We start from the raw sequence: 19,021 nt of genomic DNA, 5'->3' as shown, positions 1-19,021 counted from the left end.
GACAAACTCTCGCGTTGTTCCCTTCACCAGAAATACAATACTAGACAGAGGAAGTTGCTAGTTTTTTGTTTGTAAATTTAATGGAAAATTGTCAAATTTGGACTTCAGAAACAATATTTCCAATAATAGGTGTTGATCCAATTTATGGATTTGGATTGCCGAAGTGATTTCTAAGCTACTGGTATAAAAATTCAGTTTGGACATCCTACCAGTTTTTGTGTAGGCTTGCCTATATGCCAGAGAGAGCCAGTCAAGAAACTGAGTTGAGCCAGAGATTAACGTTGGATTTTTAATCCTTGTCCTCTATTTATATCCTTTACCTGCATGATTTACTGGTAATACAACATTCAACAAATATCCCGAAACACTCTTTCTCCAGCCTCACATGGTGCAAGTGGAGAAGATCCACAGCTTAGGGTAATTATTTTCCAGAAGTTTAGGGTAATTATTTTCCCAACACTTTACCTGGCTGCCACTGCTATTGCTCAACAAAAAATATCCTCTGTGTCATCACAACTTTTGGAGATATTTCAACAAAACAATTTTGTGGTAAATTGATCTAATTTTTTGACATTTTGAAAAAGTTATAGGTATATATATATATATATATTAATATACAAGTAGGAAAGCGTTAAAATAAATAATCCAGTTGTTTATGGATGAGTGTGTTGGGGGTAATTCAAGCGAAGCATTGTCAACAGGAGGCATTTATGTAGTCCATGTATCTGACGCTGTCTGGACAGAAATAATGTCATTATGTCATTAAAAAATAATGTCAAATAATGTCATTAAAAAAATTATCCAAACAGCATCAGAGGGGCGCTGTTTCGCATGCTCGGATGCTTTATCTGAGATTGATGCATCTTTCTGTCGGGGCACGTCTCAGTCAAATAAATGATTAATATTTCAATATTTTATTTGGACAAGGTAAGCTACTGACCTATGTGACTGCAGATGTTTTGTGAGCCACAGTTTCCTGTCAGTGAGAGGAAACACCATGCAGGAAACCGGAAAGATGGATCCACTCCCCAACACACGCACACAAGCATACTCCTTGCACATTCTCATTGATACACAACAACACTTATGCACACAAACATAATCACATCACTTTATTCCACTAAAGCCAGGATTCAATCCGATCCGTGTAAGATCCACGTTATAGTGCGCTTGACGTTTAATGGTAATTTCCGATTGAGCCGACATCAGCAGCGTTTACCATGAATTTATGGGAAAATGCCTTTAAAACCGATGTGAATGGAATCTTGGACTAAAACATGTTGAAGGATTAAAGAGCCCCTCTACTCCCGTTTTGACCTCAAGTGAAGCCTGTGAGAATGAAAGTGTGTGCACGCGTGTGTCTGTGTGTAGTGCGGCTGATGGAGAATTTTTAAGAATAGCCTACGTTTTTAAATTGCATGCAACAACTAGCCCAATGCCCTTCCATTATTTGATGTCAAGGAGATGTCACACCCCCACCCCACCCAGAGAGAGAGAGAGAGAGAGAAAGAAGTCAGTGTGTGTGTGGAGGAAGGAACACGAACGCCGCCAGGTGTGTGTGTGGAGGAAGGAACACGAGAAGTCAGTGTGTGTGTGTGTGTGGAGGAAGGAACACAAACGCCTCCAGGTGTGTGTGTGGAGGAAGGAACACGAACGCCTCCAGGTGCTGGCCAAGAAGAAGGTGACATCAGTTGGGCCCGCAAGTAGTTGGAATTACAATATTACTGTGCGTGAGCAGAGAGGAGGAAAAGCGTGTTTACACAGACGGCCGAGAGCCTGGGGAATAATGCGCGAGAGGAAGTGAGCCGGCTCTCTGTCTGCGCGCTCCGACTTCCTGCTCTGAAGAAGGAGAAAAAACCTCCGGATCCGCTTACAGTCTCGAGCCCCGCTGCCCAGACAGCATCAGCATGGAAAACCAGCGCATTATACGGAATTCTCTTTAAAAACATATACGGAAGGAAAGCAGACGTCTAACACCAGGGTATGTGGAGGAATGCTTCTCTATGATATTCCTACTCACTTTATTAACACCGGATAGTCAGAGTTTGAGTGACGATGGCTTAGAAGTAAACTGTACCAGAAAATATAGTTTGGAAATATGATATAACTCGGTCATCACAATGAACTTGACATTTAGGGGAGGACAGTCGACAGATGCTGGTAGTATATCCCCGATTTGTTACGCTATCTTGGCACACATGTATACATTTGAGTAAAAGGTATGTGTTTCACTATAAAAAAGTTACATTTATTTTCGTTTTGATGTTTGCTAACATTTGGCTACTCTGTTATTCACACATTGAACTCAAATCGCTCTGGTTTGTCACGGTGCTCTAGTATGCTTTTCACGCGCAATTTCTTGTTGGTTGTGATGCATTTTGCAACTCAAAGTAGCGATTGGTGTGAAAATGCGCTCATGGCCCTTTAAAAACTCTAGTAAACTTTCTGGTTTGTCTGGACTCTGCAGACTAATTGCCGTGCGCTTCCGGATTGAAACTGGCAGCATACAACATCTTGAAAATGAGTCATGGGGCAAACAAAGAGCCGTTTGAGTGTTCCAGGCTCTCCAACACCGATGGCTCTGCCCAGACCCGAGCCCGGCGGTCTACCAGTGATAACCCATACCTTTTTAGACTTTAGAGCGTCTATATACGGCGTTTGGTACGATACAGACACAGAGGCATTATATAGCCTATGACATCTCATGACATCCCTGTTGGTAGCGCAGTGGCTAGTTTATTTTTCCATTGGCAGTGCGCAGGAAGTGTGCGCATTTAGTCATGGTTAAGTCATCCCCCCCACACAGGCAGACACACACACAGAGGGAGAGGGTGAGAGAGAGAGAGAGAGCTCATAACGGGTTTCCGTTTGGTCCACACTGGAGAGGCCTGTCTAGAGGACCAGCTGTATCATTTCTGGCTCTGTGTCATAACACTGTTATAAAATACTAGAAACTCCCCATCAACAAAATAAATGATCCCTACCAGAAGCTAAATGTAGTGTGTGTGTGTACCTGTCCAGGTGGAGAGATGCTGTGGCCCTATCATCCCATACAGTACAAATAAATAACATGGGGACATATTCAATGCTGCAATAAAATAGATGTAAATCTATGGTAACAGTATTTTCAGTTGCTCCAATCCAGTGTTTATCAGGCAATGCGGAGTTGCAGGTTTCACTACTATTCCTAAGGATATCCCAAAATAAACAGATCCTGCTGCTTTGTCTCTGAGCTCGGCTAGTTACCCCTTGTCACTATGGAACATCAAAGACTAAATCCATCATACATCATGCCAGAGGATGTCCTGGGGGAGAGCCAGAGTACATGTATGCAATGCATTCTCCATATGTTGTTGTGGAATAGGAAATGGGTGGTGTGTGTGTGTTGCCGTACCAGAATGAGGCGAGGAGGAAACCCGTCCATTTGTCCCATCTGTGAGGTCCCTGTGTTTCCGATGGTTCCCGGTGACAGGAATTCCTACCTTTGAGTTGGAACTGGCCTTTTCCCGGGAAGACGCCCTGTAGCAGAATGAGAGGAAGTCCTCATTTAGACAGCTTTATGGTCTCCCATCACACACACACACACACACACACCATACACAAAAAACATGCATACACACAGGAGACCTCCTCAGGAAACAGAGACAGAGGGGGTATTCACCTTTTTCCTCTCCTGGATGGTCTCCACTGAGAGGGATCGAGGTGAAGAGGGGGATGGAGGAGGGGGGCAAGATTCTGTGTTCAGTATTTTCAAACAGACCAGCTTGTGGCTGGAGAAAACGTGTGTATGGGTGTGAGAGAGTTAGAGGGAGGTAGAGACAGAGAGAGAGATAGAGGTGCACAGAAGGTTGTGTGTGTGGAGTGTGAGACAGACAGACAGTTAAGTCAAGGTAAATAGTGTTGTTGGGGTGTGGCCTGTCTTTGGCAGAGGGGCACTGACCACATCCTCTTTTATCACCACGGAAACATCCGTAGCGCCACCCCTGTCTGGCAGCACCAAGTCCCTGAACTCTGACACAAGCACACACTTGAATTCTTTATTTTGACCTATAATGAAACATAATTACTACTAAGAAGCACACAGTCACAAAGCACTGTGTATGAGTGAGTGAGTGCAAGTGACTGGGTGTGCATGCGTGTTAGTGGAGTGGCATAGAGCCCAGAGAGGACAAGCTTCTCTGACTTGTCTGATGTAGTAAAGCTGCCAGCCAGCGCTCATTCACAAAGAGCTGCTGTGTTGACCCGTGTTCTTATCATTTAGGCAGCCAGCCAAGCTCTCCAGTAAGTAGACGTTTTACATAGCCACTGGTGTGTCTCGTTACATATGCAGTAATGGGCTTTATTCCCCACTTCAACATATTGTAATATGAGATGTATGATGTCGCTGGTTGGCACTTGGCCCCATAGACATACATACAGTATGTTTATATAGATTGGTTGGCACAGGTGCTGGCACATGATGCCAGGAGGAGCATAATACTATGACTCCAGTGTCTGGGGTAGTGATGATCTAAATGTGTTGTTGGTGTGTTTTCTGTCTTTATGGGTCGGCTTTTATGGTGCAGGAAATGCCTTCTTGGTTGGGGGCGGGACATGGGGGAGGCTTTTATACTTGTTGTACTTGAGGGTTAGAATGTGTGTGTTTTTCTAGTTACATGCAGTGCAAGTGTAACTGACCATGATGACCCCTCTCTCTTTCTCCCTCTCTCCCCCCTCTCCAGTCATGGAGAGTGCCATCACGTTGTGGCAGTTCCTGCTGCAGCTGTTATTGGACCAGAGCCACAAGCACCTGATCTGCTGGACGTCCAATGATGGGGAGTTTAAACTGCTCAAGTCAGAAGAGGTGGCCAAGCTGTGGGGCCTGAGGAAGAACAAGACCAACATGAACTATGACAAGCTGAGCCGAGCCCTGCGCTACTACTATGACAAGGTACATCTCACATAGACGACATTGGCACTACACTAACACCAAACACAAACCTACTGGAATGGATGACAAGGTACACCAACATTGCATAAACCCTTCACAAACATACAGGACATTGAGAAATCATGTAACTAAACTAAACAAAATGAAGAAGAAACTATACTATGGAACAAAGATAAATGATATAAAGAATGATAGTAAAAAGCTCTGGAGTACTTTAAATGAAATGTTATCCTTCATTAAGGCAGATGGCTTGTTCATAACAAAACCCTTTGATATTGCCAACCACTTTAATATTTTTTGTTTTTGACAAGATTAGCAAACTTAGGTATGACATGCAAACAACAAATGCTGAGTCTTCATATTCATGCATAATGGACCAAATAATGAAAAGACAAGCACTGTAGTTTTGAGTTCCACAATGTGTGTATGGAAGAGGTGAAAAAAGGTTGCTATCTATAAATAAGGACAAACCACCTGGTACCGACAACCTGGATGGTAAATTGCTGAGGTTGGTAGCAGAATACATTGTGACTCCTATTTGCCACATCTTCAATTTAAGCCTAGAAGACGGTGTGTGCCCTCAGACATGGAGGGAGGCAAAGGTCATTCCGCTACCCAAGAATAGCAGAGCACCCTTTAATGGTTCAAACAGCTGACCAAGTGCTTAGCAAACTTTTTGAAAGGTATTTTACAGAAAACAAACTAACGACAGACTTTCAGCATGCTTATAGTGATGGGCACTCAACATGCTCAGCACTGACACAAATGACTTATCGTTGACTGAAAGTAATTGATAGTAAGAAGATTGTGGGAGCTGTTTTGTTAGACTTCAGTGCAGCTTTTAATGTCATTGATCATAACCAATTCCTGAAAAAACGTAGGTGTTATGGATTTGCATCCTCTGCCTTATTATGGATTGAGAGTTACCTATCTAATAGAACACAGAGGGTTTTCATTAATGGAAGCCTCTCTCATGCAAATTCAGTGGAGTGTGGTGTACCGCAGGGCAGCCGGCTAGGGCCATTATTTTTTTCTGTTTTTACAAATGACCTTCCACTGACCTTGACTAAAGCCTGTATGTCTATGTACGCTGATGACTCAACAGTATACACGTTGGCTACAACAGTAAAATAAATAACTGACACTTAACTAGGAATAGGCTGGTGCTAAATATCTCAAAAAAGAAAAGCATAATTTTTGGGACAAATCACTCGCTCAATGCTAAACCTAATTTAGATCTATTATTGAATAATGTGGCTATTGAGCAAGTTGAAGAGACTAAACTGCTGGGTGTAACCCTAGATAGCAAGCTGTCATGGTCAAAACATATAGACTCAATGGTTACTAAAATGGGAAGAGGTCTGTCCATGATAGGTCATTGCTCTGCCTTCTCAGTCGACCAGACAGATCCTACAGGCCCTAGTTTTGTCGCACCTGGACTACTGCCCAGCTGTGTGGTCATGTGCGGCAAAGAAGGACATAGGTAAATTTCAGTTGGTCCAGAACAAAGCAGCATGTATCGCACTTAGATGTACACGGATGGAAAGTTGAGCAGAGATTGACTGCATCACTATTGGTCTTTGTGCGAGGTATTGATATGTTGAAGGTACCGAACGGTCTGTTCAAGCAGTTGGCACACAGTTCGGACACTCATCAGTACAACACAAGACAGGCAACCAGAGGTCTCTTCACAGTCCCCAGGTCCAGAATAGATGCTGGGAAACACACAGTATTAAATAGGGCCATGACTAGATGGAACTCTGCCACCACAGGTAAGTCAAACTAGCAATAAACCCAGTTAAAAAATACACATAAATAACACCTTACTGCACAAAGGGGACTGTGACGAGACAGCCATTTTATATATATTTTATTGTAATTTGCACTGTATTATGTGTTAGACCTAGATATTGTGTGTATGTACTGATATGTAGGCTATGTATGACATTTTAAATGTATGTATTTCAGTCCTTGACTAATAATGTTCTGTACTATGTATTATGTCATGTTTCATGTAGACCCCAGGAAGAGTAGCTGATGGGGATCCTAATAAATACCTACACAGCATGAACATGTCTGTAACAATTCTACAGGTCAAACCACCATATAACATCATGGCATGCATGTTAACATTAACACACTGTTATTACTGTATAACATAACAAATTATGCTTAAACTCCTCCTTCCCTCTTCCTCCTCCAGAACATCATCAAGAAGGTGATTGGCCAGAAGTTTGTGTACAAATTTGTGTCCTTCCCGGAGATCCTGAAGATGGACCCCGCAGCGGTGGAGATGGGGGTGCGGGGGAGTGATGAGGCTGGTGGGGCCCTGTCAGAGGGGGAGGGGGATGAGGAGGGGGTGAGGGGCGACCCCCCAGGGAGGAACGAGTACCTCCACTCAGGCCTCTACTCCTCCTTTACCGTCAGCTCCCTCCAGCATCCACAGGACCTCCTCCGCCCCCCTGATCTGCTCCGGCCAGTCAAGGTGGAGCCTCGACCTGATCACCACGACGACAGTGGCACGGTGATTCGCTTTGTTCAGAACCGCAGCCATAAGGGCGGGGCACTGCCGGTGGTGTCTCTGCCTTCATCCCCACCCCCATCCTCCAACGAGGGCTACTATTCGTCCAAACCTTCCCCAAGGCTAGCCCACTCCTCGTCCTGCTCCTCCTCCCCATCACACAGCCCCACCCACGCACTCTGGAGGGCACGGAGCCCCGCCCCTGAGACTTACGAATCAGAGCAGAGCGCTCAGCCCCTTAACCTATCGTCTGGTCACAGAGACCGTGGCCAGGCCACACCCACGCCAGAGAAGAGGGGCTTAGCCAATAGCGTCCCACCAAAAACCAGGAAGCCTAAAGGCCTGGAGATATCCGCACCCTCCCTGCTCCTGACAGCCAATGACATCGGCTCTATCGCCCTCAACAGTCCTGCGCTGCCCTCAGGGTCCCTAACACCAGCCTTCTTCACTGCACAGGTCAGCACCACACACACAAACGCATACACTCGCTCCACCCTCACCCTTTGTATGTACGTGCTGATTTGTGTGTGTAATGACATTGGGGGAAAATACATGACTTATCCCTGAGTCTCTCTGGAACTGTCTGTCCTTACCATGAAAGAGGCGGGGGGGAGAGGTAAGCGGAAAAGAGGGAGAGGGTGGGGATCGAGACTAGTAAGGAAGAGGGAGGGAGAGAGGTAAGCTGAAGAGAGTGAAAATAAGGGAGGGGAGAGAGAGAGAAGGGAGGGTGGGGAGGTCTGTAAGTGAAGCCATATGTTCCTAAAGTTCTTGAATCGCCGGCGTGAGGTAAGGGCTGTCGTAATACCACGGAGAGAGAGAGAGAGGGAATCTAGAACTCCTCTTTATTGGGCCACTACAAAGCAACTCATTAAAATAGCATACATAATTCCTTACCCACATAAACACAACCCCCCATATAAACAGAGAAATTAAGTCAGGGAGAGAGAGCGATAGGGAGGCAAGATGGAGATAAATTCATGTCATATGAAGCTTCTCAGCTGGAACCTAGTGTTCCAAGTTCTGTGACCTCAAGAGTTCCCCAAGTCAGCCTTGAATTCACTCCCCCCCCGTCTCCCACTCTGTCCCCCCAAAGCAGGGTATGAAGCCCTCTCTCCCCTCCTAGTTCCAGTGTTTTACTAAAACAAACAGAGCCAGTGCAGCAGGACTGAATAACCACAGGGAGAAATGAAACCTTTGTGCTGTGTGTGTTCATACTCGGCTAGATCATTTTACAGATCACCAACAAAAACACCAACAGAACATAGAAAAATGTACATCTCTCACTCTCCATAAAGTCTTTCTTCTCTCCCTCTAGACTCCCTCAGGTCTCATCCTCACCCCCAGTCCCCTGCTGTCCAGTATCCATTTCTGGAGCAGCCTGAGTCCCGTAGGACCCCTGAGCCCCGCTCGCCTGCAGGGCCATGGACCCCTGTTCCAGGTAAGACACACACACACTCTAAAAGAGAATAGAGAGAGAGGAGAAGGAAAGTAAGCGTGAGGGAGCCAGACACCACCTGGAGTGAAGACTGATGGAAGGGAGTTAAGGAGGAGAGAGGGAGGGACAGAGGGGAAAGTTGTGGGATGGTGACAGAAAGGGTTAGGGGGAGGACAGTTGAGTATTTATGCTTGTTCGTACTGAGCCGAGAGGGAAAGGGCTCCACTAACTGGTAAACAAAGGAGGGATAGTTAGAAGTTTGAGCTACGACTAGGGTTGAAATCCTGGTTGGAGGATCCCGGAACCAGGAGGGAATAAGTAGGAAATCTGTAATCCTCCATCCAGGACTTCTGTAAAACCAGAAAATGTATTGAAAGTTCCCGGAATTTTGCAACTCTAGCTAAGACAGAAGATTCCCCCAAACAGCCTCATTTTCTCAACAACAACCGAGTCACATGACTCGGCCGCTATTTAGTTCTGTGTGTGTGAGTGGTTCACTGTGATTGTACTTAAGTGTGTGTATGTGTGTGTGATTCATGGTGTGCATGCGTTTCAAAATAAGCTACAGATGTTTCCTTTCTGGTGTGGACAAGGGGGGGCAGCTTCCTGCTCAGGAGGGGGATTCAGGAGCCCCACCCACTCCCATCAGCCCTCTCACAACAGGAAGTGCCTCTCCTCCCGTCGTCAGGAGGGATGGGCGTTAAAATACCTCGGCCACCATTTTAGGGAATTCTTAAACCCAGTCATCAGCTTCTCCAGAGTTTGGGCTAGAGTTCTTTATAAAGAAAGTTATCATTAGTAGTAATAATAGTATGCATGTATAACACTAGACTAGGGATAGAGATGAATGCACTTTACCTCAGTATAATATGGGGGGCATTATTATAATAATTGTGTGGTATTTCCTAATCTGACAGTGGATCTCACCTGTCTTCTCCTCTGTCCATCTGTCTGTAGTTCCCCACCCTGCTGAATGGGCCCATCCCAGTCCCCCTGTCCAGCCTGGACACCTCCTCCCCCCTGCTGCTCTCCCACAGCCCACACAAGTCCTGATCCTCCTGGAAGACAGTACCATACCCTACTGGACTCTACCACCAAATAGGCCCAGTCCACGCAAGTTCAAATCCTGGACCCCGACATAGCAGGACTTGAGGCAAAAATCAGGTTAAGCCAGAAAAAAATCAGGACACTGCTGCAAACCGACTGGATCAGCCTTCAACTGTGTCAATATCATTATTGACTTGAAGATGCATTTTCTTTAGCTTAGTTGAAACCGATTTATTTTGGACCTGTTTAGTTTGTATCTCATCTCATCCAGCTTGAAGTTGTCCCACATTTATCCACTTCAGAATGCTGTTCCATGCATTGTACCTTGTCAGCCCTTTATCAAAAGCCTGGCGTATGGTTATAACGCTTTATAAATGTTTGTATCATTGTATAGTGGTTTTGATATGTTCATTTGAGGCTGTGAACCTGGTTGTGTTGTTCTGGCTAAATGTTTTTCTATGGTTTTGTATTGTATTACACATTATTACCTTGTACCGGCTGTGCCTTCTCAAATGTAAGAGTTATGTAAATGTGTTCTTTTCAAGCTTTAAAACTCTTTTTTTATAGACGAAATTCCAGTTCAATATTGAACAAAAGCTTATATGTAACAGCTTTTGGTTATTTTTCATAAAGGAATTGATACAAATGTATTCTCATAATGATTTGCTATTTTCTTTATGTCCGAGAGTCAAGTAAAAATGTCTTAAACAAGGTTTTAAATAAACATGAAGCATTGAATGCTATACAACTGATTTTATGTCTGGTGTGAGTGTCACCATCTACTTCCATTTCACCCAGAAAACAACAATAAAGACAAGTGTATTTATCAAACAGACTCATTTTACTGTGATGGTTATGAGAAATAAATAGTTCCAGTAAAGAGTTACAGGGCCACCAACTGTCAGTGTTCCAGAGATTGAGTTTACACCACAGCAGGCGTTCCATATGTCAGGCACACATACACACGCGCACAGGCACACACACACACACACCCTCAGGTAAGCTCAGGTCATTCTTAAACTTGAAAAAGTACAGTATTACAATATTAATATACATCACTGTCAGTTGAAAACAACACACACAGCGGCTTGTTAAGTCTATTTAAAATTTCAATTTGAAATGTGTACAAACGCTGGAAAAAAAGAGACTAGTGGTCCAATGCAGACTGAAACAACAAATATTTTTTTCTCCTTTGAGAGGCAAAGCTGCTGCCCCTTGACATGCCACACTGACACTGTATTCACAAGGAGAGGTCAAAGACCAAAGGTCAAAAGGTCAAACCTAGAAAACAAAATTTCTTAATACTGTCAAATCAAGTCAGCCATTTTAAAACACCCGTCATCCTAGTAGTGCCCTGAAATCATGGTACACCCCACTCCCATGGCCAGCTACAGAGTAGAGAGCCATTCAAAAAACTAGAAACTGCTTACAGTTATTGATGATGCAGAAAAGCAACCGGTATTGCAGACCTCCAAAAGGCAAGAAGAACTTGCATACAAGAACTTAAGTCAAGACCATCCTGGGGGAGGGGGGGGGGGGAAAGAAAGAGGAGAGAGGGAGAGAGAGGGATAGACCGATGGGTTCCTGTGGGAGGTCACATTACTTCCTGCGGCGCTCCGGTGTTTCTCTCTTCCCTAATCCTCGCTTTCCTGTTGCCATGACAACCGGAGAGGGGGACCGGAAATGTCATGGGGAGTCAAAATTCCTCCATAATGCAAATTCCACCTTCTGCTGTGGTCCCATTAGTTGGTTAAGAGGCTGTGAGGGTCATTGTGCTCTCCCAATGACTGGACTCTGTGGTTAATGACCCTCGCGACCCCATCTCAACCCCATTTTGACCCCTTCCTAACCCCAGTCTGGCCCCTGAAATATTCTGGAATGTTCTAGGTCAAGGAGGATGAGAGGGAGGCCGGGAATTGCTTCAGTTCATAGGAAGATTTCCAGTTGAAGACCAGACACTCCTAGTCCCTCCCAGTACCTCTCTCCCAGTCTGGACTGGTCTGGTCTCACTTCAGTCAAACACCGCCATCAGAGGAAGCTTAAGAAAGTACTTGGGAAAAAACGCTAAAAAGGCATTCAGTCTCTGAACACAACGACAAGCACAACAGCAAAGGTAACAGCTATGATAAACAACATCGAGATCATCAGTGGAATCATAATAACCATAATTCATATTTCATAACAATAGTAACCTTAACGACTGGTCGGCTGTGCATGGTGTCTGAGTTCACATCATCATATACACAAACTGCGTGTTAAATACAGACAGTAGTAGTTTAGCAGCAAAATATACCCCCCTAACCCTCCTTCCATATCTTCAAATAAATAAACGTAGTTCATCTCTCCCTCCCCAATCAACTCCAGACTCACTCGCTCTCTAGGGGGTGAGGTCTGTCCAGGGGTGAGGGGCTCATGCAAGAAGGGGGAGGGGGCTCTGTCCCGTTCAGTCTCATCTCAAGCAAGAACCAGTTACTATAGCAACAGGAACGCGCTCCACCCTGGAGCTCCCAGGAGCAAAGAGTCTAGAAGAGCATGCTCTGTCTTCTGTTCTTGCTGTTGCCTGGAGAGATGGAGTGAATAAAAGAGAGAAGGAGGGAGGGAGGGAGAGAGAGAGAGGGTTCTATGTATGTCATAACAGTTATGAAGCTCCAGGTAAGAAGAGGAACGTGTGTGTGTGTGTGTGTGTGTGTTCGTGTTTTACACACCTGACTCTAGGTGTGAGGAGTTCCGATAGCCAGGGTCTCTCTGCAGTTGGATATCCTTCAGAGTGAATATTGATATACCTGAGTGAGAGCGAGAGAGAGGATTGTAATTATGTGTATCTCCAGGCCATTCAGAGGACTAGACCAGTACTGATCATCCCCAGGTTTAGAGACTCACTCTCATGCAGTGTGTGGACCCGTGCCCCCAGGCTCTTGAAGTAGGCCTGCTTCATAGCTTCATCTGCTGAGATCCTCTTCTTGGACTCATACTGGAGAGGAGGGAGACCAACAGTTAACACACTGACAGTACAGCAACAACGAAACAGAATCAGTAAGGCAGAAGTGACTACTGTGCCCCCTGTTGTTCATTATAAGTACTGCATGCCAGTGTTAAAAATGTAGACAGAGAAACTCACTTTCAGAAATGATAACACAAGTTCAATGCCTTCTGTGTCCAACCTGAAAAGGAGAGAGATAGAGAGAGAGGGGAGGGATAGAGAGTTAGAGAGAGAGAGCTCAGGAATCACAGGGTTTACTGTCAGTTGGTGGTGACTGATGGGAACTTGGTGGCTCAGAGGAAGGAAGAAGAGTTGCTTCACTAAAGTTCCACAGGATTTCCTGCCTCCTGCACTGACTAAACACACTCACGGATACGCATTCAGACACCCACACAGAAACGTGCGCACTCACACACACTCATGGACGCATGCGCACACACGAACGTGCGCACGCACATACACACACGCGCGCACACACTAACACACGGTACCTGGGTGCATGGTTGATGAAGGGCTGAGGTTTGTATTTGGGGAAGTTGTAGGATTTGAACTCGTCGACGCCAGAGATCCCTGGCCAGTTGTCCTCTGATGGCGTGCCTGAAGAAATAAGAGAGAGAGGGGACAGTCTTTAGATGACACTATCAACGTTTAGTTAACGCTCAAGTAATGTCCCCATCATCATCACCATGTCTGAGGAATTTCCTGCTTATTTAGAGAGTTCTGTGGTTGTGTTAGTGTGTGTTTGTCCCTGTAGCAGACACTAGGTGGCGCTAGGTCAGTGGGTTAGTTAGGCTGTAAAATCCAATCAGGGTGTACTCTGTACTCACCCAGCAGTCTGAATATGAGGTGGAGCTCGTCCTCTACGGTGGAGCCAGGAAACAGGGGCCGACCTGCAGCCATCTCATAAAATATACACCCCACACCCCTACACACACGCAGAGAGAGAGAAAGAGAGAGAGAGAGCATTACACACATGCACACGGCTTGTTCACAGATACGCATACACACACACACACACACACACGAGTATAGAGGCTAGGAAGTAGGATGAAGGGTTTAGGATGTATAGCTCTTACTAAAAGTTTATGTGAAAAAATACACTGAATGAAGTGGTTGTAGTTCCTAGGGTGTAAGGGTGTAGGGCCCTCAAATCTGGACCTTGAAGCCAGTTCCACTGCAGTTTTTAATCAGGGACTGATTTAGACCTGGGACACCAGGTGGGTGCAATTCATTATCAGGTTGAACAGAAAACCAGCAGTACTCTGGACCTCCAAGGTAGGATTTGAATCCCCTTGGTGTAGCTTGTTAGGATGTAGTGTTCTTACCACATGTCAATCTGTGTGGAGTACTCAGAGGAGCCTAGCAGGACATCAGGTGGCCGGTACCACAGAGTCACCACCTCGTTGGAGTACGTCTTAGTGGGGACAGACTTAGCCCGCGCCAGACCAAAGTCGGCCAGTTTGAGTTCCCCTCTCTCGTTGATGAGCAGGTTCTGGGGCTTTAAGTCTCTGTGGAGAACCTTCCGCTTGTGGCAGTACGCCAGCCCCCGCAAGATTTGGAACAAGAAGATCTAGAACCGTACAAACGACACATGCAATGTTAACCACTATTATGCAGGTTTTTTTATATATTTTTAAGTGGCTTACAGTACAGTGAGTGCTAGGCCATTAGTCTTGGTCATACTCACCTTGACGTTGTGCATGCTCATGATGTTCCCACAGTCGTCCATGTACTGCTTCAGGTCCTTATCCTACACAGGAAGTGAGGTCAGCAGTCAGTCAGACAGGAAGTACATGTACAACAGCCTACGTAAGACAACAAACACCTCAGATAATTGGGGCAGATATTTGACTACAAAGACCAGCATGCAGTGTGAGCAGAGTGAGGAAGTAAGTGATTCTCACCAGGTACTCGAAGACCAGCGTCAGGCTCTTGTCTGTGTGGACGATGTCGTGTAAGGTCACGATGTTGGCATGTTTCAGGTCCTTCAGTAACGACACTGGAGAGAGAAGGAAAGGGGTAATATATTGACAAAGAGGAGGAACAATAGTGAATGAGAGTGAAGAGTGAGAAAAAAATAGAAGTTAGAATGTAGCATTGAAATCAGAAATGGGAGGATGAGGGAGAGGAAGATGAAGTGATAGAGGAGGAAAGGTAGTGAGGTATAGACTCACCTTCTCTGATGGCGGTGCAGGGTGCTCCCTCCTCGTGCTCCAGCCTGATCTCCTTTAGCGCCACCAGGTTGTCAGTCAGCTTACTGCGCCCCTTAAACACTGTAGCATAGGTCCCCTATAGAAAGACTAACTGGTTATGCCCGGAGTCAAAACTAAATAACAATTGTGAACCTCTTGTGAAAAACATGTTTTCTGAGTTTATAGGAGTATGTTTGTGTGTGTTCTCTGACCTCTCCCAGTTTGTCCAGTTTGATGTAGGTCTCCAGCTTCCCAAAACCAATCTCCGACTGAAAAACAGATATAAAGAGAAAGAGAGAGATCATCTTTCGTGTTGTTACGTCTTTTTCTCTGTGTTGAATGAAGTCTGTACAGTATACCTTCATTCACTACACAAGATTACATACAGAGACAGTCCAATTCAACCTCATGCCTGTTGCCACAGAGACAACCAGAAAGGAGGACGGTACCTGAACACGTTAGAGCAATAATGTTATATTCCTTCAATCACTCTCTCTCTCTCTCTCTCTCTCTCTCTCTCTCACACACACGTACCAGTGAGGCCCTGCGGGAGAGTCGGCTCAGGGGCTGGTCGAAGGTAGGGCTGCTCAGCTGCAGCTTCTCCAGGTAACCGTCAGGGATACGGATGTCAGCAGGCAGAGACAGACGCTTGTTCAGGTCCTACACACACACACCAAATTGAGTTAGAGACGTAACATACACATCACATATATCATGAGTCCTATCGATACACACCACATATATCATGAGTCCTATCGATACACATCACATATATCATGAGTCCTATCGATACACATCACATATATCATGAGTCCTATCGATACACATCACATATATCATGAGTCCTATCGATACACATCACATATATCATGAGTCCTATCGATACACATCACATATATCATGAGTCCTATCGAATACTGCGTCTGTGTGTGTGTGTGTGTGTGTGTGAGACATGTAGACAGCAGAAAGCTCCATGACTTCACCCACACACTTTGTCCTAGAAATGACTCTCTCCTCTCCTCCCACTCCTCCTCACCCCGTAAAGAGAGAATAGAGGCGCTTATACAAAAATAATCCATACATGAAAACAATCGTTATTGAAGAAGAGAAAACATGGCATCGCAGATGCACATCAAATACATGCCTACACACACTCAACACAAAACGGACAAAAACAGACAAACACAACATAGGTAAGCAAACAAGCATCTTCACACACTATTGACACAAAAACACACCCACCATAGATATCATCTAACACATGTATATACCGCCTGCGATCTCTCCCCCCATAGAAACAGATCAAAATAGATGTTCTCTCTATAGATAGTGATATGAATCAGTGTATTGTTACAGCCTACTAACCCCAAACACTTGGCTTCAAAGGGAACAAATGGGAAGAATGACATGTACCCACATGAGTGTGTGTGTGAATCTGGTTAGATGTAGTAACTGAGATGACGTGTGTGTGTGTGATTATTCAGATCGTCTGATGATTACCATCTAAAGCTCAAGCACCTCTTGTGCCTCTGCTCAGACTGCTCAAATAAACACTTGGCATCGAGGAGAAATAGGTCAATCCGTGTGTGTGTAATACCATAATACTGATATACAGGTAGTCAAGTACTGTTTACACTTCTCCAGACTGACCACCAGGCAGCACAATGTCACCAGGCTGAGGAAACAGCATTCCTACACGTGATTCTATAGGAACTCAGTCAACAGAACCAGTGAGACTACCATTAACCTGCACCAAATATATTATCCATAGTATAAATTCTAAATAGTCCATGGGACACCAGGAACTAAGGTCAAACTTCACAGCATTCACACACATAGAAAAAAGCAAAAACGAGTCACACAGAGAGGAAAGGAAAAACATCCCCAGTCTTAAAGAGCGACTGAGAACACGCCGATTGGCACGTGTGTTTTCATGTTGCTCATTAGAAAAACAAGAGATCAGTATTGGAGATGTTTGTCCCCCATGAGACACTGTAGACGAGGAAGCCTATTTCACTTCCTCAAAATCCCCAGAATGAATCTAAGATAACTCAAGAAATCTGTAATTAAAGTTGTTGCTGAGGATGTTTTAATTGCGCAATTTTACATCTAACCAATGTGTTTGGTTGTGATGTGTGATGCATTGTCAAATGTAAACAAAGTCGGAGCTGTGGGCAGGTCTGTCTCACTGTCTGTGGTATTGGATAGAGAGCAATCACCACAGCTGTTCACCCCATGTTAGTGGGCAAATGATCATCTTCAAATTAAAACTCAACCTCCATTTTACCCGAACATTTTACAGATGTTCCAAACTCCGTTTTGGACGAGACTGACTTTATGACCAAAATTATCCTATTTACACTTTGTAGTACATTTTGACACTAGAATAACCTTTTCTGACTCATACTGATGCCACATCAGTACGTTTTCAAAGGGATTCCTTACTTTTTAAAGGCAGTCCCTCTTTAAATCCCAGGTTCTTGCTGAGCTAAGTGGAGCAGTCTCTCTCCCTGTCTCCATCCCACTCCCTGTCCGAGGTTCCTCTCAGGATTGTTGACCAGCTATGTGGCGGGGGATCGTCTGGAATCTCAACAGTCAGAGGCCAAGCGTGTCACAGATTACTGTCGCATGTCAACTTTCCATTAGTCAGTCAGTCAGTCTGTTTAACTGTTAGTGGCCTGAACCAGCTCATACTTTCCACCCTGCCTGCCATCAACCCTCCTCTTTCTCCATCCCTCTGTCTTCCTTTCTCTATCCCACTACCTCCATCTCCATAACTCCCTTTCCCTCCACATCTCTCCCCCGCTCTTTCCCTCCATCTCTCTACCCTCCTCCTCGCTCTGGTCCTTGGGCAACAGGATTCATATCAGTATTCAGAGTCAGACAGTGAAAGCCTCGTAGAGAAAGAGAAGAGAACAGAGATGGGGAGCAGGGAGAGGTGTAGTTCCCTTATCGAGAGACAGGGATTGGTGGTGGGGGTTGGTTGTGGAGTACTCTGTCATAGAGTGACGGGTGTGTGAGTGTGTGTTTGTGTACCTCCATGGAGATGCGTCGTTGCACTCTATTCCTCAGACACACCCCGCTGGGCGACTGCACCTCGTCTGACGACGTCCCAGACGCCTGGTCACTCTCCCCGTCTGAGCCCATCTTCAGGTTCTCATGGACGATGTCTTGGGAGGAAGAGTGGAAGACGAGAAAGAGGGAGGAAGAGTTCGAGTTTAGAAGCTGAACATGCTCAATTTCAACATTGTGTCTGGCAAATGACACTCATGATCTTCTATGAGATAAACATGGCAAGGAATTGCTATAGCTTGTGTCAAATTGAGTCAGCAGTCTGCTGTTTTTAGTAAGAATGGGAGAGAATTAGTTGGAGACAGAAGGAGTGCTCTCTCTCATTCTGTTAACAGTTACAGTTTATGGCCTGGTCCCAACCCTACAACCGCTCTCCTTCTCTCAAGTTCCCTTCTTTCATCATCCTGCAGTCTCTCTCTCTCTCCCCTTCTCTCACCCCTTCCCCCTCTCACCCCACAGGCCAAAGATTAAACAATTTAACCAACTCTGCTTCCTCCAGAGTCATAAAACTAAAACTACAGCCTCTGGTCTAGAACACGGTGCGTAGTGGGGGGGGGTGAACTAATGAACACACCGATGATCACACACACTAAACATACATGCATTCACACAAACATACACACACACAGTGTTAATGAGTAGCTGTATCTGAGTGTGCTGGCACATATTCTCTCTGTCATCATTGTGTCAACACCTCCAGCCCAGCAGCCTGTCATCATATCATCCAGCACACTGTACTACTGTCATCTTCACCTCCCTTTCCTTCCTTTCTGCTTCTCTCTCTATCCGTCTATCTTATTCTCTGTCTACCAAATACCCCTCTGTTCTTTCCAACTCCACTCTC

At 45.2% G+C, this 19,021-nt stretch overlaps 2 protein-coding genes across 5 annotated transcripts in view; one reads left to right on the top strand and one right to left on the bottom strand.

The window, feature by feature from the left end:
- Positions 1-1,586: 1,586 nt before the first annotated feature.
- On the top strand, positions 1,587-10,768 carry LOC121543588 (ETS domain-containing protein Elk-3). 3 transcript variants are annotated; one of them, XM_041853589.2, is made up of 5 exons: positions 1,587-1,981; positions 4,722-4,930; positions 7,134-7,907; positions 8,767-8,889; positions 9,844-10,768. In XM_041853589.2, the coding sequence occupies exons 2-5, from the start codon at positions 4,724-4,726 to the stop codon at positions 9,937-9,939; spliced, it is 1,200 nt and encodes a 399-aa protein (XP_041709523.1). In that variant the 5' UTR covers positions 1,587-1,981; positions 4,722-4,723; the 3' UTR covers positions 9,940-10,768. The 3 variants fall into 3 exon arrangements, with proteins under 3 accessions (XP_041709523.1, XP_041709524.1, XP_041709525.1); XM_041853590.2 differs by lacking the exon at positions 1,587-1,981 and adding an exon at positions 2,004-2,219; XM_041853591.2 differs by lacking the exons at positions 1,587-1,981; positions 4,722-4,930 and adding an exon at positions 6,941-7,023.
- LOC121543587 (cyclin-dependent kinase 17) overlaps positions 10,754-19,021 on the bottom strand; it is a 33,109-nt gene continuing 24,841 nt past the window's right edge. For both annotated transcript variants that reach the window (XM_041853587.2, XM_041853588.2), the window contains 13 exons: positions 18,142-18,275; positions 15,640-15,765; positions 15,318-15,374; positions 15,088-15,202; positions 14,818-14,912; positions 14,601-14,663; positions 14,239-14,483; positions 13,741-13,838; positions 13,405-13,510; positions 13,052-13,094; positions 12,814-12,904; positions 12,639-12,716; positions 10,754-12,493 (listed from right to left, as the gene is read on the bottom strand). In XM_041853587.2, coding sequence (XP_041709521.1) covers positions 12,456-12,493; positions 12,639-12,716; positions 12,814-12,904; positions 13,052-13,094; positions 13,405-13,510; positions 13,741-13,838; positions 14,239-14,483; positions 14,601-14,663; positions 14,818-14,912; positions 15,088-15,202; positions 15,318-15,374; positions 15,640-15,765; positions 18,142-18,275 — 1,289 coding nt within the window. In that variant the 3' untranslated portion in view covers positions 10,754-12,455. The remainder of the gene's footprint in view (positions 12,494-12,638; positions 12,717-12,813; positions 12,905-13,051; positions 13,095-13,404; positions 13,511-13,740; positions 13,839-14,238; positions 14,484-14,600; positions 14,664-14,817; positions 14,913-15,087; positions 15,203-15,317; positions 15,375-15,639; positions 15,766-18,141; positions 18,276-19,021) is intronic.

The sequence above is a fragment of the Coregonus clupeaformis genome, chromosome 20 (genome assembly GCF_020615455.1).
Source record: "Coregonus clupeaformis isolate EN_2021a chromosome 20, ASM2061545v1, whole genome shotgun sequence".
Taxonomy (NCBI): domain Eukaryota; kingdom Metazoa; phylum Chordata; class Actinopteri; order Salmoniformes; family Salmonidae; genus Coregonus; species Coregonus clupeaformis.
Note: the sequence above shows the minus strand (reverse complement) of the source record. Positions and strands in the feature narration are given on the sequence as shown.